At 34.3% G+C, this 26,286-nt stretch overlaps 1 protein-coding gene across 4 annotated transcripts in view; it reads left to right on the forward strand.

Annotated features, from left to right (window-relative positions):
* Positions 1-26,286, forward strand: part of DENND1B (DENN domain containing 1B) — a 196,729-nt gene that overhangs the window by 165,230 nt on the left and 5,213 nt on the right. For all 4 annotated transcript variants that reach the window (XM_034437461.3, XM_034437462.3, XM_087890051.1 and 1 more), the window contains 7 exons: positions 303-387; positions 3,231-3,271; positions 3,754-3,822; positions 9,434-9,490; positions 10,234-10,344; positions 22,769-22,857; positions 24,901-25,117. In XM_034437461.3, coding sequence (XP_034293352.1) covers positions 303-387; positions 3,231-3,271; positions 3,754-3,822; positions 9,434-9,490; positions 10,234-10,344; positions 22,769-22,857; positions 24,901-25,117 — 669 coding nt within the window. The remainder of the gene's footprint in view (positions 1-302; positions 388-3,230; positions 3,272-3,753; positions 3,823-9,433; positions 9,491-10,233; positions 10,345-22,768; positions 22,858-24,900; positions 25,118-26,286) is intronic.

Genomic DNA, 26,286 nt, shown 5'->3' on the forward strand with positions numbered 1-26,286 from the left:
CCATGCGCTCAAAAGCCCGATTGGGCTTATTATCAGGGGATGTCTTATTTTGGGGGAAACAGGGTACAAGTGTTACCTTAATTAAGTTTCAAATCATCCTTTCCCCTTCCCAAATTCAGTTTTAAAAGCTATGAAGAATAAAGATAATAGTGAACGATGGATGGGCAGGTGATTATGTAATGAAATGGAAGTAGGCGTGACCTCTCTAAATTTCTAGTACTTTGTAGAGCAGCTAATAAAATTACATTTTATACAGTTTTCTTAACAAAGTTATTACAGCTTTGATACACACTTTATTGCAGTTTATTGAAGGTCGACTTGCAAAGCTAAATGCAGGAAAAGGATTCTCCGATATATTTGAAGAAGAAATCTCATCAGGAAGTGGAGGTAGATATATACTTTTCTACTTCTTGACTACATGTAGGTTTTGATTAGGACAGCTAATGAATCCCATGAAATGGTGACATTATTCAAATTTGCACTATTTGAAGTAATATTTCTATAGAAAATATGGTAATTGGTTCCAGCTCAAAGGAAATAGGCAATGAAAAATTTTATATATTTTATATATGAATTATTACAGTAAAGGATAAAAAGAATATACTTGTAATTTAAATGTATGGTTAATACAAAGTCACAGAGTAGTTATAGAAAGCAAAATTAAAAAAAAAAAGTCTACCAGAGATTCAAGCATACCAACATCTCATCCAAATTTTAATGTTGCTATGATGGCATTCATATATTGTAATTCAATTACACCAAATTTTCACTCTAAGGTAATAACAGGGCTCTTCTTTTTAAAACTTGCCCTCTTTTCTTCTGACAGAACCTTCCCTTTCTCCATTTTGCACACATGAAGATTAGCAGCATCTAAAAACCCAAACGCAATTGCATATGTAATAGCTTCAATTAAGTTTGCGCTAGCCTTTCATTAAGTGAATTTTGGATCATATTAAACACAACCTGGTATCAATTTACAATTCTTATTAAATCAAATATCACATTATTCAAACTCACACTAATCACAACCTACCTTTTCTTTCATTTCTCCTGCATTGATTAAAATAGTGAAAAATGACAATACTATTTAAATTGGTTTTTAGCATTATGACCGTGGATAGAGTTTTTGATTAAATACTGAAATAGAAATACTATTCAGATTCAATGTTGCTAAATATCCAAAAAAAATTTAAAAAATTCTTGATTGACAGTTATGATCCTTTTGTATAGGATATGAACAAACGTTTGTATAAAATACGTGTTATATATGATCTTACTGATATTTTACTAAATTGTTTGTATTTTTATTTCAAATATTGCAGTTTTCAACATATATATCAAAAGTTAAAGCAACTAATGTGATATTTGAATAGTTAGAATGAAAAAATAATAATGAATAAAGTAAACACTCATTCTTATGGTTGTGTGGTGAAATTAGTCTATGATTGTAATAAAGTGTTACCTATATGCCTGATGTGAAATTGCTCCTATTAATTAATGCCAATTCTTTTAATACCTAAAAGCATAATTGAGGCTTGATTTAAAATCTTCTTATTGAATTAAATGTTTTTTAAAATTTATGTCTCTTTAATTGTACTTCTGTGTGTTCAATATGTATTGCTATGAAGGTTTATAACTTCAGCTTCATATGATATCATAAACATTATTACGGCAAATTGATAGAACTGAATATAATGGTTAATTAAAAATGACAGAGGCAGAAAGACTTCAGACTTACTTGTTCATCTTCCTTTTCTCAAAATTACATGTACAAATTTTATGCAAGTATCTGCAGTTTTAAATGAAAATGCTTTAGTAATTGTATACGAGCCAATTTTATACAGTGATTACGGCACCAGGCTAGAGACAAAGATCATGAGGTCTAACCTCACTTTAGGTACAAAGTCAGCTGGAAGACTTTCGGCTAATCACTCTCAACCTTAGGACAAAAGAAACAGCTAACCATTTCCAAAAATATTACCCAAAAACCTGCAGGAGCTTGTCAAGCTTGATTTGAATACATGTCCATACATATATGCATATATTCATCATGTTATTCTTGAGCAATGTTAGGTTTAGGGTACTTTTACAAACATCAGCAATATAAATTACATTAGACAATTCCTCCAAAGCCAGAAGGAACATTAAAATGTTTCAACCTCCAGGACCTGCTAGAATAGCCAACTTTTAATGGCTTTCCTAAAAATCAATCAGGAAGGGTTTTTTTTTAAATTTCCAGAGGAAATCTGTTCCATAGAAGTGGGTAGTGATTGAGAACATCAATTTTATGATCCTTTTGAAGATGGCAATCCCTGCAGAGGGAGTCCCTCTACCAGTTCTTATTGGGAACAGATAGAGTTGGCTCTCCTTCAGATACCCAAGTCTTGAGACATGAAAGGCTTTAAAGGTAAGAACTAACACTTTGAATTGCCAGCACCCAGACTAGCTCTTCAGCGTAGTGATGTATATGAACAAATCAAAATGCTTCATTACAAGATGCCTCATTGTATTGCCGAGTTTAAGAGGCTTTAGAAACTGTTATAAAACCCATATCTTCTATGAGAAGCCATTGGCTAGGAATTGATAGCAACTATCATTCCTCATACTATCTTAAAATTAATAATGGTTTTAAAATTAAATCCACATTTACTTGTTCTGCTAACTTTTAAATGTATTTCGACTGCAAAATAAATAGCAGTGCTACCTTTTATGGAATCCAATTTCCCCTGACCATTATGAATAATTTATTAGAGTAATACTATTGAACACACATTGATTTGCTCTTCTCCCCCCCTTGCAAAATTTTGTTCAACTGTAAGACTGTAGAAAGTGTAGTATTATATTATACCCTGATATAATACATATATATATTTGTGTGTGTGTGTGTGTGTGTGTGTATAACCTTCAGATGTTGTGACTGGACAGTCATTTGTCTCAAATTGTATAAGATCTCCTACTTGAGTAGGGGGCTGAACTAGAAGTCCTCCAAGATCTCTTCCAGCTCTATTCTGATTCTAATTCTAAATTTACCACGTTTTTAAAATTCTGTTCATATCAGCAATATATTTTGTCAGATAAAATAATACAATCTGATGTTCTGTGAAGATAAGAACTGTAAAACTCTTATGTTCGTTGTGAACCTGAATTTAATGTGCTATGAAGATTATGCATAAAAGTCTAGCAAAAATGGTTCTAATCTTTGTTTCCCTTTAATTTACATTTTTTTAAAGGAAATTTAAGAACATACCATCAGTGGATGCATACTGTGAAGGTATGACAACATGTCAGGAGACTGGAGTATATCTTGCAGTGCAAAAAGTATCACCATGTGAATGTAATCTTATTTAGGAACGTGCAGAAAGATTGCTCAGAATTTGTGCAATATATACAAGTGTATACATGCAGTGATCAGTGCAAATCTCTCATGCAAAACACCCATTTCTATAATCAGAACATTATGAAAGACAATTTCCTAGTGGATTGTGCCCTACATGAGTACATTAGAGTACACTGATAAATGTGTCAGCCATAGAAATGATGTATTGTAAACTCTGGGTGGTACTAGACAAAGCTAGACGAAAGGCAGCTGTAGAAGTGGCATATTCGGGGTCATGCTAAGGGTTGTAATTTAAATTAACCAGAGGTGTGGATTTTCCTTTAGAAACTAAACATGTTATTTAAATTTAGAATTAAACTCTATTTTCCGTGCATCAGAATCTCTGTCTATGTGTGTATATGTATATTGTATTTCAGAAAGGAGGAGCCTTGATCAACACAGCAGTGAACAAAGCTACTCCAGCTGTGAAAACAGCATACCAATATGTAAGAACTATTCTTTTCCTGTTGCACTTTTACAGATCTGTATGTACAGCTAGTCCTCAACTTACAACCCCAATTGAGCCCTATATTTCCATTGCTAAGCAAAACAGTTGTTAAGTGAATTTTGCTCCATTTTATGATCTTCCTTGTCACAGTTGTTAAGTTAATCACTGCAGTTAAGTCCATAACAAGGTTGTTAAGTGAATCGGGCTTCCCCAATGACTTAGCTTGTCAGAAGGTCACAAAAGATCATCACATGACCCCTGGCACATTGCAACCATTATAAATGCAAGTTGCCAAGTATCCGAATTTTGATCACGTGAACATGAGGATACTGCAGTGGTCATAAGTGTGAAAATGATTGAATCGCTTTTTTCAGTGCCCATTGTAACTTCAAATGGTCACTAAATGAATGGTTGTAAGTTGAGGACTACCTGTATTCTCCTTTCTTTCAGGATGCTATAGAATATTTGCTCTAACTCTATATTATACTAATATGTTGTTTGCTTTAACCGTAATTTGAACAATTTATGAAATTATAATCATGGTTTATAATTCTCAGTGAAGAGTTTAAGTCACTGAAAGCCAAAATCAAACACATTAGGTTTAGTGAGAGTGATGTCAATCTACTCATTATGTCTTGTTTGCAGAACCACCCATACAGTGACTGAATCTAAAGGTGAAAACTCCTTCAGTTTACCAGTTCTTTGTGCTAAGATTCTCCCCTCTTCTAGGAGGGGAGGAGTTGTTGCAGTAGTAGTAATAATAATAGAAATAGTGGTACTATTTTTATTTGGTAAGTGTTTATACCTGAGCTTCCCACAAACAAAACTTTAAAAAAATCACAATATAATAATACTAAAATAACAATACTTTAACAATTAAAATTATCTCAAAACATCCAGCACTACCTAATTTGATACCATTAATCAGTATCAAGTTCTGATTTAACGCCTCCATTTTGAAAAGAGGAGCATTTTAAAGGCTTTTTTAAACTTAAGACATCTGACTCATAAGTAGTGGTTCACTAGGTTTAGGTTTATAAATTCCAGACAGCATGGTGATAAAATGGGGGATTTTACAGTAGCAGTATTACTGATTTGATCCATGCACAAATGAAATTTCCATGTGGGAGACTAGTGATTTAATGGACCAAATATTTATTTTTCCTGTGCGGAATATGTAAGATGTTCTGGAAGTATCTAGAGATCATCCGAAAGGGACTCAGCAATTGTACCACAATAGAAGTAACTTTAATCCTGCCATTTTGGAGGTTTAAAATTCCAGATCGTCCTTTGAAGTTCAGTCAAGGCCTTATCTGGGTCAAGATATTATATAGCCAGGACATAAGAAAATCTACTTAGTAGAATAAGGTGAACTAAGGATGATGCTTCCCTGAAAAGTTGTTTCAAGTAAAACTATAAGATACTGAAATTTTAGGTATGGCTCAGAAGAGTTGCAGCCAAACTCTAACCAAGTAGGGCATTTGAGGTTGAGCAAGAATCCAAAATTTAGCTCCTAAAAATAAAATAAAATTAAGAAATAAACTGGATAGCTTCCAAAGTCAAAGCATCCTTAACAAACATACAGCTGGGCATCACAGCTAGGTACCAAGCTCCTTAGATCTATTTAATTTAAATGTGATTATTGCTTGGATGGCTTACACATTTAAGGATCACATCAGAGGCTTTCTGGGCTCCTATATAGAGCTCAGTTGTTTATTGCAGCAGCTGGAAGGTTCAGAATGGTTGCCTAGATATTTGAAGTTCTTTACCTGGTTAACTGGTCTTTTTAAAATTCTCCATCTGATCAGGAATTTTAAAGTACTTTTTAAAGAAGTTTCTAAATAGTTTTATTTATCTAAACTAAATAGCTTTATTTAGTTCTTAAACAATTAATTCAATAAAAAACAATTAATTAAATAAATAAATAATTTCAAGAAATTCCCTAGAGCAGTAGATCAGTAAAGGAACTTGGCAACTATCAAGGCCCACTTAAATTACAGATAAAATAGTTACATCATCTACATAAAAATAAATAGAGATAGATCAAATAACTAGAGTTGTAGAATGAAGTCCCAGCTTAGTAGAATGAAGTTCCAGCTTAGAAAGGGTCACAATGGTGTCATTAATATATTAAAGGTAATTAATAAATAAATCCCTGTTTATCTCCTTTTAAAAGTAGGGGAAATGTGGATAGGTCATTATAATTGTCACTAATTTCTGTGATAGTATTTTAATTTAAAAAATTATCAGCCTGAAAAGGTGGTAGTCAATGGGTATTGTGACTAATTTCTTCTAAAGTTTCCAGTGAGGAACAGAATCTCCATCAAAGCAAGATGAGGATACTTTTATGAGGGCTGAAACCTGCCTATTGGGGGGGGGGGCAAGATGTTTTCCAGGTTCATCCAGTCTAAAAGTTTATAATAGAGAAATCTGGCATAACAATTGCCAATTATTGGCAAAAGGCCGATTGACTAATTGTTGACAGGATTGTGCCTATTATCTTTCTTATATATATTGGGAGTGATAGAGTTCACCCACCTCTTAGGAACTAATAGTGAGTTGTTATTAGCAGTGAACAAAATAATGCAGAAGCCTAACAGTTAGGAATTATTTTCAATAATTCTACGAGATCAAATCTCTTTACCTTAGGGTTTACCAAATAAATTAATTTTTGAATATATGTTTATAAAATTGAGGGTTATTCAGGAGTGGATCAGATAATAGAGGCCTATGAAAGTTACCACCAAATGGACCTCTCATTAAATCATGAAAGTATTTGGTCCCTAGGAAGACTTTGTTGACACTAAAGCTGGATTTAACTGACGAGCAAGACAAGACACCAGAACACATAACTTTATTTTGTACTTCTTGTTGAAACCTATGCTAATTCACTAGTTAGTGACTGTTTTTTCTCTTTCAATTCCTTTTGTATTCTTTGATGAATAAATATTTCTCAGAAAGAAGAATCATTACAGAATTGGGTATTTTGGTAAATTGAAATTACCATGACCTTGGCTAAGGCTTAGAGTTTGTCAAACCAAGGTTTGGGATATTGATTTGAGTTTGATAAAAGGGAATTTGATTCACAATTAAATGATCCAGTACAGAGTTCATGATTTGCAAGAAACATATTTAAATTAATAATTTTATTATGCCAATAACGGCTTCAAAGGATTGGGCAGCAATGAGTCAACAAATTGTAGAGCAATGACTAATAATTTAATGGACCACACTGAAAGAGTATTTGTTGAATGAGGGATCAGTGTGAACTTGTGCACATTAACAAATAAATGAGTTTTCTTGTATATATTGCTTAAGGATATGCACTAGCAATTTGATTTAGTAACACTTCTAAGGTCCAGTTAATAGACCACACTATTCTGAACTTGAATCAGAGTGTGGTGAATCTAAACATTATACAGTGACTTTATATTATCTTGTGAGTACTGTAGTAATATCCAATTTCATCCCTGAGGTTGTTCCAGATGGGTATAATCTGGATACTTAACACTGAAGAGTTATCTGATTGGTGAATTTAAACCCTAGTCTCCCTGATGCTATTCCAACATTTTAATCACTACATCACACTACAACCTGTTTCCTTAATACATGAAAATTATCTTAGTGTTGGGAAGATGCTATGGGTGAAGAAACACTGAGAACCAAAACCAGGGAGATGTCTGAAAATTGCTTCCTTCCTTTGAGCTTCAATCATGAATAAATGAATCACTTCCTACTTTCATTTTCAAAAGATAATTTTTAAATTTACATCATTCAAAATCACACTGAAGCCATATTTCAGGTAAATACATTAAAAGTACTGTGAATTCATGTGTTCATTTATAACTTATATACAGTTCTTTAATGGAATAGTAAAAAAAATTGCTCTCTTTTCTCACCACTGGGTTTCTGTCTTATTTTGATCATTATAATCTTGTAATGATGAATCTGTTCCAGTATTCACTGCTGACTTAAATTTTTGAAGAGAATCCTGGAAAAATTGCCTATGTACCGTCCCATTGGTAACATCTTCTGGGCATTTCACTGGTTTAATAAGGAACATCTTAGTTTCTAGTTTCCATCTTGGTGTCCTGTCATGAGTTTGCAGAAATGTGAATAGATAAAATAATAGCTTCAAAGACATACTGTCCAGATGCCAATGGAAAATCAAGTATGGTGAATATCATAGTATTCTCACCTAAGCAATTAATGGTGAAGGTTCCTTTGTACATACTCCAACTAAACATACATACATACCATACACACATATATATATACTTGTCACAAATTGCTGAGCACATTGTAAGCCGCCCTGAGTCTTCGGAGAAGGGCGGCATATAAATCAAATAAAAAAAAAAAATACTGAAGTCAAGCGACACCTGCATATTTAATATGCACTTGCTGGAGAAAACTTCATGCTTTCTATTGGGAGACATTCAATCTGTGTATACTATACTGTTGAAATGTAAATTAGTCTGCTGAAAACAATGAAGTTTAGAGACCTTTTATAGCTGAGTGTGCAGTTAGAGGATATGATTATCTACACTGCATGCAAACATTTTAAAAATATCCAATGTTTACTCCATTCCCCTGCCCCTACCGCCCATTTTTTTTTTTTTTGCCTTTACATGCTACAAGGAATATGAGTTAGGAGAGAAAACAGAGCTTAGCAATGCACAGTTGGGGGGGAATTGCAGGGGCTTGGTGAGAACAGTACAAGGAGGCTAAAATTCATGTGTGAGTCATCGACTGCTGGTTGTTTTTCCTGTATAGTTCATCCTAAATTAGATTTGTATTTAGGCGCATTTTCTATTTAGTTTAGGTCCTAAGGAGAGTAGTTTGCAAATATAAAGACCAATTCATAATCTCGTAAGTAACGGATATATTGGAAATAGCAACAATAGCTTCATTATCTTTAATTTGGCTTTTAGTTTTGATAGAAAAATAGCCAACTATTGTAGTTGTTTGAAGAATGAGTTGCAAGAATTTGAATTTGAATAATAAAGTGAATTGAAACACAATTTGTCCCTCTTTAAAGTTAGAATTGCCTCTGAAAGAAAAAACACACTTCTTTACAATTCTTTTGCTTGTAGAATGACTATTTCACTGTTATAAAAAGCGAACTATAATTGTCATTTTTATTCAGGCTGATGTGAAGAGATGGCATGAAACTTTAGTGTAAATCTAATAATAGTAACTATGAAGAACACAACATTTTGACATGGCTCTGCATATAAAAAGAGCTAGATTGGAATATTATTGCCTGAGCTTTTTTCCTATTCAACTTGTGGCCAAACTAAGATTTATTTTTACAGATACACCATTTCATAAGAATGTTACATTAAAGAAATACCAATTTAAAGAGTGTGTTTTGATAACAATAATGCCTATGCCACAATCCATTTCTTAATGCACAGTTTAGCAATTAATGCACACCTTAATGCACACCTTGTTAGCAATCCGGTATGAAATTAACAAAGTGATTTCTTTTTGTTACACCACATAATGCGAAAATTTTAATTTTAAATTCTACTTGACTTCATCTAGGACAGTATCAAACCCTTGTTTTGCAGATAACAGTTTTTTTCCCTTCCTCTTCTTTCCTCCAGGCAAAAAATCATGCAAAACAGGGAATAAAAGAGGTGAAGAGTAAGTTGAAACACAAGGTATGTGGCAAAATTTGTACTTTCTTACCTTGTTTCTTGCTTCAGTTTGAAGTATATACCTTATGAATCCCACAAGATTTGTGTTTTTAATGACTTTTGAAATATGCTTAGCCCTTTGTTCAACAATGCATTTTTTATAACAAGCCCTCTGGCAACTCTCTGTCATTCTGTGCATCTACTTGAATAATCTCTTTATTGTTTGCATATTTATCATGAAAAAAACAGAAGTCTTCAAAGATCTATTAACAGGATGTATGTTTTCATAAAGCTGATTACTTTGATGTCACAATTGAAGCCTTTGCTTCTAGCTGAGAATTTAAGGCAAGTGACTTTTACTAGAGAAATATAATTCAGCAGGAATTGTTGTCTGTTTAGGTTTCATTGGTTCAGTAAATGGTGGCATTATTTTAGCACCCTAATCCTTCCAAGGGTATGATTTAAAAGTATGAGAGGCATCATATCAAGACTCCATATATTCAGTGTATTATACATTCATAAAAATATTCATTTTTAAATCAAGAAGTTTGAGCACTATTTCACTTTCTCCTCAGGTAGCAAGGCTTAAATGTACAAAAGGAATTTTCTTTTACTTGATAGCATCATCATATTTAAAAATGATATGGTAGTTGTTGCTCCAGCATTTAAATCTTTTAGTTAACAATTTTTTTAATGGTGGGTATGTGTTTAACTTGATATAGAAATGTGTAGTCACAAATGTTTTTCAGTCTTAATTTTCTCTGTAGGAAAGAGAAGATGGCTATGGAATTTGTAGCTCAGGTTTTTCACAATATGCTCCATTCTGTACCTTTCATAATTCTCCAAGAGAGAACACAGAAAAAAGGCGACTTGCACAGGTAATTAAAAATGTTTTCCCTTTGGATATTGTTAACAAACACAAGATACTTGTTAATCAAGATATGGAATGTACAGCAGTAATAAGCATTGTGAACCCTCTATTGATCCTTGTTCCCTGACCTGCTAATAAAACATAAAATGGGAAGCTGGCTTTCTCCAAAGCATGTTTTAGCATTATTTTTATTTACATGAATGTATCTGAGTCTCACATGAGTCAAATAGACAGGTCTAGAAAATAAAAACAGTAGATAGATAGTTTTAAAATTTGTCTACAAGCTCAATAAGTAGGCAAAAGTAACAGATGTTATAAAGTATTGTTGGAAACATTCTCACCTGTTTTCTTCTGTTAATGCATTTAAAAATAAATAGACTACTCCTTTGTAGACATTGAGAAATGTTCTCAAAATTGCAAATGTGCCCAAAGGTCCACAAAACATTGCTTAAAACACACACACACACACACACACACACACACACACACACACACACACACACACTGCCCACTACAAGTCATTAGTAGCCTACCTACCTCAAATGTATCCAAGCTGGCATTCACCTTATAAATAAAGGTGAATTGATTGTTTAATAATGGAGTTGGCTTTCAGAGTTGGGCAATAGGTAAATTTAAACAAACAAATAAATAAAAGAAACTGCAATAAAAATGTAATTTACCTAATTACTGTGTGCTTTTAAAGAAATGTTTCCTCTGTAAAGGCTAGAATTATATTAGCCTAGGACATGGAAGGTTGTGTTACACCATTTGCAGAGAGTAACTATATTAAGGGTAATTCCTATTCAACATTACCATGAATTTCTAAAGTGTGGTAAATACTGTATTTATATATACATGGTGACAAAATTTATTTTAATGTAATCTAAGTACTGAAAAAGAGTATCCTTCACTTTAAGAAATATGAAGATGAAAAATTTGACCCTTTGATTTTTGATAGTTGATGAATTTTGGAATAGCCTGCCAAAATATATATATCTTTTAAAGCTTTAGAATATTTGTAAAACTCCTGTAGGATTTTCATATGTATATCTAGCAGCATCAGAGCATGGGATTAGGCTCAATGACAGGTAGAGCAGGTAGAGCTTCCTATCAAATTCTTAGTCCAAAAACAATGAACTCAAATGTAGACATATTAGAATTTTAACTAAACAAGTTGTTTATATCTACTGTAAAAGGTTTTTTTTTAATCCTTAGTGGGCAGACTTCTGCATCTATAGATTTTTTGGTGTCAGTAAAAATACACTATATCATGTTTTTTAGAAATCTAGTTCTATAAATATGTAAAATATTGAAAACTGAGAAAGCAAATAATACATGTAAAAAGTACAGATGTATAGTTAACACTTTTAAGCATTGTGACAACTAGCATGCCATTTTCTAGCACATTCACTATGTTGTATAAACGGAAATGGCAAGTTGTATATTTTAAATATACAGCTGTCTTCTATAGACATAAGAAACAATTTCTAGGTTTAATTTGGATTTTCACATGGATTTATTTCTATATGCCCCTTATATCCATGAAAAATTATTTATCTATTTTCCAGTCTGTTTCCAGCACTTCAATCATTAATTGTTTAAAAATGGAACCAGTGCATGTTACATTAATACTGAGAGCAAAATGCTTCCAGAATAAGATGATTGACATGGATAGATTGTGAGCAATTTATAGATTAGAGCAGTATATGCTAGAACTTATATAAAACTACTCAGATTTTAGGTACTAGCTAATGATCAGTAGATTGTATTACTAAAGTAATGTAGCTAGTTTAATGATCTGTTTATTCTATTGCATATATCAATTACTAATTAATGTATTTGTGTCACTTATCCTAATGTAGAATTCTATTCACATTTTAATAGTTCTACTGCAAAATTTACCTATATAGACTCTATAAAAGTACATACTGTACATTTTTTTATGTAGACCTGTCTCTGCAATTGGATTTCAAGGCACAGTATTTCTCCCTTTATATTAGTTCAAATTAAAAAAATATATTAGTAATTTAGGGCCAGTATGTTGCCCTTATAAAACAGTGCATAAAAATCAAACTCATCTTCCTGCTGGAAGATCATATTAATGCTGTTTTTGACATTGTCATTAGTAATATTGTCGTTTTCTAGAGCTGAATATGAATATGCTTTCTACCCCAACAAATAATAGTTTGTATGCCAGTCTGCTAATTAGTTTGGTTATTTCCTATTTTTTTGATGAGGTTTAAATAAATGTCAAGGGTACAGACATGGAGATCTCCCAATTAGGCTTTGCATTTGTAAAGCCCAGCCCCTTTGCTTTTGTGTGAAGATGACAGTTCCAACTGCAGCGTCAGTCTAACAGGGCTCAAGGGAGAGGGTACTTCACTGCTTTTATTGAAAACAAGGCTAGTTTGGCCCAGTGAGAATATTGGCATTGGTCAGAGTGCAGATCAGTTGTTAACAATGAATATTTACTAATCTCTGTCACAGCCAAGATCAACTGCTTTTTTTTTTACATTTCACCCATTCAACGCTAGAGCTCAAAAATCAGTGCATTAAAATATGCATAGATTTTACACATGCACATAAAATAGGCATAAATAACTGTATTGCCAAGGGTTTCATTGTACTAACTTCTCCATTGTACGTACACCAGATTGCTTTCTGTGTGCAACAGGGAAGAGATCCCACACCATGACAGCACAACTGATCTTCACCTAAGAGATTCTGAAAAGAATTGTTCTATTTCTGTAAGACATGTGCCAGCCTCCTCATAGCTATTCTAGTCTGTTTGGTTGTGGGTGTGCAGAGGCGGGAGAGGGAGAATAAGAAGGAAGAGCTTAACTGCATTGCAAGTCAAAATTAACAGATGGATTGCCCTAAGCAAGGGAAAAGCCACCACAACAAAATCTAGTGAAAGCGGCAGGCTGAGGCTTTTTATTATTAATCCTTATTAAAATCTTGACGTGTATTTTACAGTTAACCCTTTCATCCCTTCATGGTTAAATAATAATCCCTCTCCCCTTTGCATTAACTTGAACAGAATACTTTTTTTAAAAAAGGAAAGAGAAAGCAAATGACAGGATTTTTCACATGTCAACAGTTTCTCCTACATTGCCTTTCCTTCCTTTTAATTTTTACCTTCCTTTTTTAATGGAGCCTGTAGAAATGCCTTAGATTGTAAAAAGATTATTTGAGTTTGGTATGATTTTCTTGAGTATCCATAGATGCATCAACTAGATGTATCTTTTAAAATGCAGGTCTGTTTCCACAGCATTGCTTAAAAGTAAATATTTCAGGCAGAACAAAGGCAGATATATTTGAGGATGTGCTAGTTATCCTGAACATCATCTTCAGCTATGGTTGTGACCCGTTTTAAATGAAGCCTTTCATGTTTTAAAAAGATACTGACTTATAAATCTTTGTCACACATTTGGTAGCATCCTGTATAACATTGCTAGGAACATATGTTACAATGAAGAATTAGCTGTGCTTTCTTGTTTTTTGTGAAATGTATGTATATGTATGGTTTGTAACTCAAAATATACAGTTACTTGTAAGAGACTTTTTTAAAAAAAAATGCTTTTGTACAAAATACAGGTTTTTCAGAAATCCCACTATGTTAATTGAAAGTGAATTATTTTTCACAAAGATGTTATGTTATATAGGCAATATAATTTGTTGGTATAATATAGCTCCAGGGATGTTCATAAAGCTATGTAAAATATATGAACTTAAAATAAACATGTGAAATCTACTTTGTGGTATAGAAGCCATCAAAAAATGTGGTTGAACTACTTGTGTCTGTTGCTACTATTTTTTTTTTCGTATGGCTGTGCTGAATGAACATTTTCACGTGGTACTTTTGAATTAATTATATGCATAATCAAATTATGGAATGTCTTTGAACCAATACAAACCATTTGGCTTGGCAACCCTGTGTTCACTGTGGCTGCAGTCTCACTGTGGTTGTGAGTCTTCTGTAGGCTGACAGGTTGACTGTTTCCTGAAAGCAGGCTATCCCCTACTGAAGAGAGCCCTCTTTGTGCTTTTTCCACCCCCACCATTCCCAACCTCAGAGATACGGTATAGGTTGTGTCCTGTTTTATCTGTCAAGATTGAATGAATTTAACAAATAGAGCTCGATCTTGGCAACATTCAGCCCTATTGTGAATGGAAGGTTGCATGCAACAGATTCAAAGCAAAATTGAACATCATTATTTTTCTGAAATGAAGAAATACCTGTTTGCTTTCCACAGAATGAGATTCAGCAGAGCACGTGGAATCGTACTGAAGTTCAGGCATCCAGCATTCCTCATTTTCCTCTGTTTTGGCCTTTTGCAGGAAATTCTACACAATCCTAGGGCACCATTCTAGCTATTTAAGTAATGTGAATAAAATATTGTATGTGACAGATGTCATGCAGAGTAACAGTGAGCAGTGTTGAATCGACAGTTTGGTAGTCTGTTTTAGCTTAAGATTTCTCATTAAAAAAAAGGTAAATTCAGTCAATTAGCACATTGTTTTAGACAAAAGAAAGCATAATCCATAGATGTGCTTGGCTCTGTTAGTTTTTGTTTGAAGAGACAATCTTTTGTCTTTCCTTGTCAATTATGATCCATCTATATTGTAGCCTGCATATCTTTTAATTAAAAATAGAAAATGTAGGCTGCACAAAATTACGAGACTGCCCTCTAGTGGCTTAAATGACTTCAGGGAGGATGTAAAATAACACTTCATACAAACACAGCCCTGTATCTATTGAAAAGTAAGTAAAAAGCAAAACATTTTTTTAAAAAAAAGCTTATAAAACCATGTTTCTCTGAAAATAGGACATGTCCCGAAAATAAGGCCAAGACTGATTTTTGGAGTGGGCCTAAATATACGCCTCCCCCGAAAATAAACCCCCCTCTCTCTCAAACACACACACGCACACACACACAAGGCCAAGGCCTTATTTCGGGGTTCAAAAGAAAATAAGACCCTGTCTTATTTTCAGGGAAACACAGTAGTTTTTCAACAATTGCTTTCCCTGTTCATCTAGTACTGTAATGGCAAACCTATGGCACGCGAGCCAGAGGTGGCAAACAGAAGCCTTTCTGTGGGCACGCGTGCCGTTGCCAGCTGCTCTTTTGGGTTACGTTACACGCATGTACACCGGCCAGTTGCTCTCTTCTTCGTAAAAGACCAGCTGGCCAGCACGCATGCATGTGCCGGAAACCAAAAGAGAGCAGCTGGCCGGAGCGCATGCTTGCAATGAAACCCAGAAGAGCAGCTGGCTGCCGAGTGCATGCGTACTAGCCAGTTGCTCTTCTGGATTCCGGTGCTACAGCGCGCATGCTCCAGTTTTGGCACTCGGTGCCAAAAAGGTTAACCATCACTGATCTAGTACAATCTGGAGATGTTGATCCCATTCTAGGCTTTGCAACATTTATTTTTTTCAAAGTATTTTTCCCCAGTTGCTGCAAATCATATCTTCTAACATAGGGAAAGGAAGGGGTTATTTTTTGATAAGCACAAGTGAAACAACATCCTTTTAGTTGAACGCAAGAGTTGGTGAAATTCATTGGTTCCTGGATATTGGAATGTAAGAACCCCATATCGATCAATAAATAACAGTATTCTTCCTGACGACTTACATATTTTTAATTTCTTTTTCTTTTAAGATAATATGAAATATCTTGTTTCTGTATTTATTACTATTACTTATTACCATTACCAAGTAAGATTTGAAACTCTTAAGGGAGGTGGTAGCAAAAGGTGGCTTACAAGAGCATAGAGGTACTTTCTCTATTTAAACCAAGGGCAGGCCACCATTTGGTAGCCAAAAGGGGAGCAGTAAGTACAATGACATCACATGAGATGAGAGCCTGGGTTTTTCTGCAGCAGTTGGGAAGTGGTTTCCCTCCCCGTCTTTCTCATGTGTTATTCCTATTTGATGGCTTACATGCCATCTTTATTTTATTTCAATTTTATGTGCATCTCTGTTGTACAGTATTTTGCAGCAGAATCTTATTATCATGATTTCTATGACGTCATAAAAGTTTGACGACAGTAAAGGAAAAACAAGCAGTCACTGATAAATGTTTTCAAAGATGGGATAGAGGTGGGAAGTAGCAGTTGATTATATATATTATACTATATATATTATAATATACTATATATATATATATATATATATATATTCGTAGATTTTCACGGGTAGAGGTATGCAAGTTTTAGTGTATTTGTGTCTTTTCCTGTGTAAGATTGAGAGTATCTTGGTGACATTTCGATGAGGTCCCACTTGTCATCTTCAGGCTGGTGTCTTCGGCTTCGTGCTTGTGCAAGGAAAGTGTGATCGGAGCTGCCGTCTCTCTATAAATACTGGTGGGGAGGTGTGGGGTGCTGGCTTTGTTGCTGTGAGCGAACTGGTTGCCTGGGCACATATCAAGGACCTCACCCTCACAGGATGTTACGAAACAGCTGACTAATCTGCAAACAGCAACTCCATCAACCAATCAAGATGTAACAACACAGGCAACCAACCCGCTCACAGCAACAAAGCCAGCACCTCACACCTCCCCACCAGTATTTATAGAGAGACAGCAGCTCCGATCACGCTTTCCTCGCACAAGCCCGAAGCCAAAGACATCCAAGATCTGAATGAATGAAATAGTCTTATTTAATACTTTGTTCTTTATATACAGTAGTTTATACACTGCTCAAACAACTAAAGGGAACACAAAACTACTGTATGTAACGAACAAAGTATTTAATAAGGCTATTTCATTCATTCAGATCTTGGATGTCTTCGGCTTGTGTTCCCTTTATTTTTTTGAGCTGTGTGTGTGTGTGTGTGTGTGTGTGTGTGTGTGTATTAACAAATGTAGAACAATTCAATATGCTGATTTTTTAAAAAAAAATAAGGCCGAATTCCATAAAATCGTGCATAAAAATATCTAAATTTTGTCATTTATGATTTGTTTTTTAAAAATTCAGTTGGTAATGTGTAGGACTTACGATTAGTTATATTTAGAGTACATAAAATGAAATCACTGTGATGCGTATGGGAATCATTTCTCACACAGTTAAAAGAAATAACTTGAGTTTACATCTTGACATTACCAAAAGAAGGAACAGATATAAATGGTCCATTGTAGTCTTTAAAAAACATCACTTCTATTCCTTCAAATAAAATCATTGGGAGAAAGGGGCACAACAATTTGAATGTGGGTACAATATACTGTAATTAGAATTCATATGTGATTTAAAACATAGCAGCTGCTAGAAGTCTTATATAATGCCTTACATTTTCTACAATAAATCAGAAGCTTGTGTATCCTTGTTATATCTATTTATTTTCTCCAGTCCAGTTTTCTGGGAAGAATTCTGATACAAATTAACTGTAATAGACATAGGATTTATTGATTTAATTGGATCTTCTTACAATATAATGAACTCCAATCTACTTTTCCAAAAGTTTTTGCAGTTCAGTATAAGAAATGAATATGTCAGTTACTTTCCACTTTTATGAATTAAGTCCACTAATGTTAATTTCTGCTTTTTCTTATAAAAATAACATTTTAAGAGGATTTCCTTTCATTTTAGCCAATTTTAGAAACTTAGTTGTTTATAAATCAAAAAGATAAATAACTCTAATTCTGTAGGAATAGTCCAATGCTAATAAACACACTATTTTATCATAGAGATAAAGCAAGCAAAGTGCAGCCTTAATTTTTCCTCTCTAGAAAATGACTGCTCAAAAAAAGAAACACCTATAATTAGTCCTAGGATCAGTTCATGCTTTCACATTACAAAAAATTCTTCTTTGGCAGTTGCAAAAACTTTATCCAGTTTTTGTTCCATATCTTCTGAGATCACACATATGACTAAAAATAAAACAAAATCTCACTATTAAGATCAACAATCAAAATGAATTCTATCCTTTAAGTGTGGGAAAAAGAAGAATATTTTATTACTCTTCCAGAAGTTATAACTGATTTGGATACTGACATTTTTGAAGGAATTGAATTCTGCAATTGTGGGGATTTCTCCTTTTTCTACATAAAAATGTGATAATTGTAATAACATGGCAATAGTTACCTATTTATAGTGGAAAAATCAATTTGTGGCATCCATTTGCCAAGCATCAAGGAAATGAAGACCTTGTTAAAACATTTGTAGTTCTTGAAGCAAATGCTGTATTTTCCATTCTTGCTTAAGTAAAGAGAAGAGATCTGGTTATTATTAGAATACTAATCAACAAGGAAACAGAAGTCCACTTCTCTTCCGCTCTCCCCCTTTCTTCCCCAAAATTGGCAGGGGAGAAATGTACACATTTGAAAATGAAGTAAAGACAGAAATTAAAAGGCTGAATATCTGCAAACAGCAGGGAACATCAATAAAACGTTACTATAAATAACTGACAAATTTTTCAGGTGTGCATTCAGTTTTTCTCCTTTTGGCATTTATTAAGCTTTGAGTATCTTCCCCCTCCTCCATTTCTTATCATTTTATAAGAAAATAACCTTTAAAATTTGAGGTGCAGATTATCTGTAACTGATATCTATTGCATACTGTCTATTATATCACTGATGATAAGTGATAGAAATCATCTCTCTTGCCTACATCTCAGCCATGGCCTCTGCATACTGAAAATTGAGCTTAGCCAGAACATTTGTCTTTGATTTCATTTTCACTTTCATTAGTACTGAAAAGCACCTTAGTTTGTTTCCATGTGTTTTTAATTTCTTCCTTTAAACTTGGTCAATTTTCACCCTGGACATTAGAAGAAAGTGTGCAATACCTTTACAAGATGATTTAGAAGCTCTGGGGACCTGCTCATTCATCGTACAAGCAATAATTCTGAGGAGCAACTGGAATTTAGGAAGCAAAGGAGTTGTAAGCTGGTCCTTGAATACCTGAGTTAAAACATAGAAACAAAGTTGGAAGGTGCAATTTAGGCCATCCAGTCCAATGTGTGGCTGAATGCAAGAATCCAAATTATAACTTCCATGCAGATGATCGTCTGCCTCTTGGTAGGAAGTATCCAGTAGAAGTGAATCCATTGCCTGAGTAATTGATTATATTGTTTTACTACTTTTACCATTAGCATTTGTTTTTCAATCAGAATGTGCCCTTTTGTAACTTACATCCATTACTCTGTACCTCATACTGATGTTATATGATTTTGGATAAACGAAAAGTGCAATTGTGTCCTGACCCAAAGTCTACTCTTTTCAAGAATAAACATTACCAGTTTCTTCAACCTCACTTCATAGGACTTCTCTGAATCTGTCCCTGTTTATTTGAATCTTTCTTAAAATGCTTTGCCATATACAGTATGGACCAATACTCAAAGGGAGGTCTGCCCAACACGGAATAAAGTGGACTTATTATGTTCAGTGATTTGTAAGACTATATTTTTGTTGCTGTAGTCAAAATGTGCATTTACATTTTAGTGATGACATACTACTAAATTATATTCTCTTTGACATCAATCACTGTTCCAATATCTTTTCCAGATATACTGTTATCAAACTACCTCCTTCCCATAATTTTTTTCACCCATTTAGCTGAACAAAAATTAGCAGCTCAATTTTCTATTATTTTGAATAAAAGAAATATCTATATTTTAAGAAGGGTAAGCTATAAAATAGTTTTAGCATAGTAACAAGAAGGAAGAAAAAAAAGGTGAATATATTCCTGTGCTTCCTGCATAAACAATGCAAGCCCCACCAATTTTATCACTACTACCTTCTACTACCATCACCACCATCACCCTGTATATTGTAGCCTTACGCTCTTTCAAAGGATTGGGTATGGGTCTGTCACTGATATTGACAGGTTTTAGTTTGGTTTTGGAGTGGTCTTTAGTGTGTCTGTAGCCTCCCCAGAAAGTGCATTTTTTTTCAACATTAAGGGAAGCAAGCAAATCAGTTTTAAAAGGGTTTTTTAAACAGTTTTACCTAAACTGTAATTGATTTCTGATGTCTGGGAATAGCAAAGAAAATCTCCCAGCGATTGTCTGATATGTTTTGGTTTCCTCTAAATAAATATTTATATAAAAATACAGATCTGCAAACGTTCAATTGAAATGCCAAATCAGTCTACAAAGAAGGTTCTCACTATGGCAGAAATGGAGCAATCGAATAATTCCCAATATTTTTCAATTGGAGGCTCATTTAAGACCTTACTATAGGTATTTTTCTTCACAAAATGGCATCAATGGTAGTAGAGGAAAATGGGTATATTAAAAATATAGATGTATTTCCCATGAAGTACACGATTGAACTGTTCTGAAACATTCTTTCTAGCATATCTTAGATTTTCCCATCCAATTTATCTTTGCCTTTTTTTTCCTGAACAGGCAAACATTCTTCCAAAAAACCCACTGGGTTTAAGCCAGATCTCTCTCTTATTTTCTAGAACTTTTTTATTGGGTCTAGGTGCTTTGCAGGAACAAAGGTTTGTACTAGATGATGGTACCTGGATTGTAACATTCCAGCTAACCAGAGTTTATAAAAGAAAACAGAATGAATGATGCTACCACAATCTCTATAATTACAATGGGGGAAGTTCTTGCAAATGTTGTTTTCTTTGGAAATACCTTCTATCCTGTATGAATTAGCATAGTGAGCATTGGCCCACCACAATTTTCTGTGGATATTTTTTAAGAAATGAAGAAAAGAAGTATATGGTACCCCAATGGAATTTAGTCACCTTGAACTGGATTATTTAATTATCAGTGTTTTCCCACCCTGCCTTATTTATGCACTAAGTATTCATTGTTTTCAGAATTCATTATTTAACAGTAATCCCATGAGACGGTATCCTAAATATCACAGTGATGTGTTTTTTTTTTAAGAAATACTGCCAACATATTTTATCTTAGGTAAATTTAAGAGATAGAATCATCAGGAGCCGAATAAATTAATAAGAATTCATGATGCATATATCAGCCTGAGCACTGTTATGGATAAAAGGAAAATACTTTTAATAAGTAAGGATTGAAATTTTTTAGAGCTCGGTAGTTCCACTAAAGTGTGTGTTTACATATACATACTTGAGTATTGGACCGATTCTGAATTTAAAAAGTGCATTGTCTTGTCAAAATACATACTGTACCTTGTGAGTGATTGCTATAAAATTTCATGTTTTATATAAATGATATGAATACAGGTAGTCCTTTGATTTACAACCATTCATTTTTGAAGTTGCAGCAGCATTCAAAAAAGTTGTGACTGTTTTTCACACTTGTGACCATTGCAACATGGGGGGGGGACTCGTGATCAAAATTTGGACATTTAGAAATTGGCATGTATTTATGACAGCTGCAGTGTCTTGTGGTCATGTGATCACCTTTCGCCAACCTGCAAAGTCAATGTGGAAGCAACATTCACTTAACAACCACTTTACTAACTTCGCAGCTACAATGATTCACATAACTACTATAGCAATAGCACTTAGACATATACTGCTTCACAGAGCTTTACAGCCCTCTCTAAGCAATTTACAGAGTCAGCATATTTTCTCCAACAATCTGGGTCCTCATTTTACCGACCTCAGAAGAATGGAAGGCTGCGTCAATCTTGAGCTAGTGAGATTCGAACTGCCAAATTGCTGGCAACCAGCTGGCAGCAGAAGTATCCTACAGTACTTGCATTCTAACCACTGCGCCACCACAGTTCTATGACGAGAGATCGTAGAATGGGGCAAAGCTCCTTTAACTGTCTTGCTCAGCAACGGAAATTTTTTGGCTCAATTGTAGTTGTAAGTCAAGGACTACCTTTAGTCAACCACCTTTTAGTTAACAAGTATTGGTTTGGAAAGTTCAATTAATTGTCTAAATATTTTGGAAGCCATTTTAAATATTTAACCAAAAAAAGGTTCATTCTTTTCCTGCTGTATCTCCTTCCTTCCTTCCTTCCTTCCTTCCTTCCTTCCTTCCTTCCTTCCTTCCTTCCTTCCTTCCTTCCTTCTCCCTCCCTCCCTCTCTCCCTCCCTCCCTCCCTCCCTCCCATCACTTTTCCAAGATAAGTATTTTTATCCCTTAGGGATGGAGTGCATTGGGAGGAAATGATATGGGTATAATTCCAATTTAGGAAAGTTCAACTAGAGTGTTACATGTCTACCTGCAGTCATTGATCACAGTGTACATCATGTTCAATAGCCTTTCATTTTCTGACACTGCATATCTACATATCTTTTAATATGGAATTTTGAATATATTTTGTGTGCTCCTTTTCATAGTTGGAAGTGTTGTCATGTGAATGAATCTAACCTTGGTAGTAAATCTGCTGGATGCATATGGTTAACAGCCTCTGTCAGTTGATTTGAATTACTGGGCAGTCTTGCTTGGGAAGAGTGCAGTCAGGATCTTGGCAGGCTGTGTGAAGATTGACCATGAATTCCAACCTCTCCACAACTAAAATGAATGTTTCCCTTCTCAGGCACGCTTTGGGCATTTTCCGACCAATATGCATAATAATGACTCTGCCTTGGATGAAGATGCTGATGATGAACTAGACCCAGGAAGCAAGTAAGTTAATTTGGGTGTGATTTGAGCTACGGTTTATTGACAGAATTATACATCCAGGACCAATTGGTAAAACCAGTTGAGAATTTTAGGGAGAACTCTAAAGAACCAACAAAGCAAATATTGCACAGTTGAGGGAAAACCTTCGATTACTGTTGAGTGCCGCTCAGAGGCAAGGTAGAAAGAAAAATCCTGAGCAGTACCTTAAATTATGGAGAAAACAGAACAAATAACCAAAAGGGAAAAACAGACTTAGTAGTGATACTGCTTGTTGTGAAAAGGAAGAAAAAAAATAAAAGTATAGGTGGTCCTTTACTTACAACCACAATTGGGAGCAATATTTCCATTGTTAAGCAAGATGGTTGTTAAGTGAGTTGTGCCTAATTTTATGACCTTTTTGCCAGGATTGTTAAGCAAATCACCACAGTTGTTAAGTAAATCATGGGGTTGTTAAGCAAACCCAGCTTCCTCCATTGACTTTGCTTGCCCCAAGCTGGCTAGGAAGGTAGCAAGCGGCGATTACATGACTTTGGAATACCGCAACCACCATAAATGCATTCTGATTGCTAAACACCCAAATTTTGATCATATGACCATGGAAATGTTGTGATGATTGTGTGACGGCTGTTTAGAAGTCACTTTTTTCAGTACCATTGTAATTTTGTTCAGCCACTAAATGAATGGTTTTAAGTCAAGGACCTCCTGTATTGAAAGTATTGATTAACTTGCAGCTGGGATAGAAAGTATAGAAAGTAAATGATGGACTGAAAGATAAAAGTGGAACAATATGATGTATATAGGAAAAAATAATGTACAGGCACTCTGTCAACCAGCAATTCAAAACCTGTATCCAAGAGCATATTTTGGGGGGGAAAACCTGCTATAATTTTGAGTGTGTTTGTGTGTGTGTGTGTGTGTGTGTGTGTGTGTGTGTGTATGTATATTGTTGCATTCACGGATATATCTATCTATCTATCTCTGAATGCAACAATATACTGAAAAAAGGCTTTCCATTGCATCTGTATATGATTTCCTGATTAGTGGTATTTCTGCTGTTCCTGCATGTCTGCACCAAGTATACTTAGATGCAATCCTATATACCAGCCTTAATCAGTTTGGCTCTCTCCAGATGTGTGGATTTTAAATCCAGCTTGTCAGTTAGTGGTCTTACTGCTTTGGGAAGTGAAGTCCACACATGTGAAAGGGCACCCAGGTTGAAACATACAGCAATATATTTTTACACCTGAATATTGACTCAATGAAGTCAGAATATTGCTCTCAAGGCAATATTCTGTAGCAGTTCCCAATCCTTAGAAAATGGTGCCTCTGCAAGACTACTGCTTGGCTTTTTTCAAATGATAAATTATAAATTAACAGCAGCAGTTCAAAAAGAAACAAAGGCCACATACCTTTCAAGTCTGGGCAACCTATTAAAATTAAAACTATATTCGATAATAATGTACTAGGCTTTCGGTTCTTAAATTTCGAACAAAGTACATTTCAGCTATCAAAAGCTTAGGAAATAATAATGAAAGATAGATCATAATGAAATCAATCCCATCCACATGGATTTGAAAATCCCGTCAAAAGAACTTGCAAATGCAAGCTTTTGAAAGAGCTCATTCTTGATCTGTGTTTTCCAAAGTGAGATTTTCACACACAAAAAGCCTATACACTAAGGCGTTGTCACAATGCATTACAGGTACTGTATGCATTTTTCTAAAAAAAATCTCCCTGCAGCATTTCCTTGTTTTCCATCCCAACCTGAAGACAAAAATGGTCATAATTTATCTCCCCCCCCCTCCTCCTCCTAGGTTACTGGAAAAGAGAATTTCACAAGTGGCTATTTCTCACTGCTGCTGGCCAAAGCCACAAAGCTAAATAATTATGGTGTTTTTTTTTCATAACAAATGTAAGCGCTATGAGACTTATTTTGCCAAAATAGATCTTCGTAATAACTGTCAACTAAAGCTTCACGAACATTTAGATTCATTGTCATGGTCATAAAATACCACAGTAGTGAAAAGACTTTATATTTTTCTTTAGATTGTCATCGGAAGACAGTGAGGAAACATCTTACTATTTGTATGACAGTGATGACTCTGGGGAATTAGCCAAAACGTCTGTTCCTCATGGAGAAATGGACCTGCTGGGAGAGATTTTGGATACACTGAGTACACATAGTTCCGATCAAGGGAAGCTCTCGGGGGCAAAAAGCTTGGACTTTTTTCGATCAATGGATGACATTGACTATAAGTCAAAGGTTAGTTGCTTTATCTTGTCTCTGTCTTAAATCTGAAATAACTTCTATGTAGCGTTAGCTTTTATGGCTGATATATCCTTCTGATTTTTTTGACCCTCTTTGCTCTCTAACTCCTTATAAGCCACTTAGAGTTGTTGATCAACAGGTCAAAAATTTAAACTATATATATAAAATCTTCAAGTAAAGCCGGGTAGTATAAATTAGCTGATCATCTTTTTAAATCTAAATTCCTGGGTCATTCTAATAAGATTTATTTGCACAAATTATTAGCTGATAAATATAATTTTATTCCTTTAAACATTACAAGAGTTACATTTTATGTAAGCTCTGCTTACAAATAGTTAAGTAAATGTCAATTATTGTAAGTAATTTTAGTACTTTGTTTTGATATAGTCCAAGACAGCAATAAAATAATTTATTCCTCCATCCATTAAATCATGTATAATTTGTAATCATTCATTCCATTTTTCCTGTCAAATGCAACTAATTTCATGCACAGATTTTCAGATCTATATTCCTTGTTATATCATGCAATCCATTCTAATAGTTGCTGCAAAAAAAAATATATTTCTCAGCTGACACAGAATTGTTTACAATGTACAAGTATACATTGTATATACATATTACAGATGCACACATAACCTCAACTAGCACCCTTCTGTGTTTATGACAAGGATCCCTCATATAGTAATGCATAATATTTAAAAACTGAGGTGGGCATGACACATTTCTGTTTTACTCTGCTAAATTGTTAACCATTTGCTAAGGATTCCATTTATTCTCATGAATGTTTTACTTCCATTATCTGTCCCTCTGATCACATTTAGCAACCAACTTTCAACTTCATATTCCATAGCAAAAATCCTAATCCAAGTTTATTTAACAGACATTTCTGATTATCTGCTAAAGAACAGAAATTAGGTCTACATTTTCCTTGTCAAGCTAAAACACACTGCACTTTCCAAAATGTGTTCGTTATCCTTGTTTCAATCAGAATTCATTATGGTATCTTTCCCTTTGTATCTGGAAGCAATGATGGCCTTCGTCCATTTGTCAGGATTCACTTTTCTGTTAAACAGCACATTCCAAAAGCAAACCAAGTCCAAACTAGTGTAATTATTTATTTACTATATCTGTGCCTACAGAATTACTGTTTTCTAAGTTTCTCA

The sequence above is a fragment of the Pantherophis guttatus genome, chromosome 3 (assembly GCF_059756535.1).
Source record: "Pantherophis guttatus breed Tessera chromosome 3, ASM5975653v1, whole genome shotgun sequence".
Lineage (NCBI taxonomy): Eukaryota > Metazoa > Chordata > Lepidosauria > Squamata > Colubridae > Pantherophis > Pantherophis guttatus.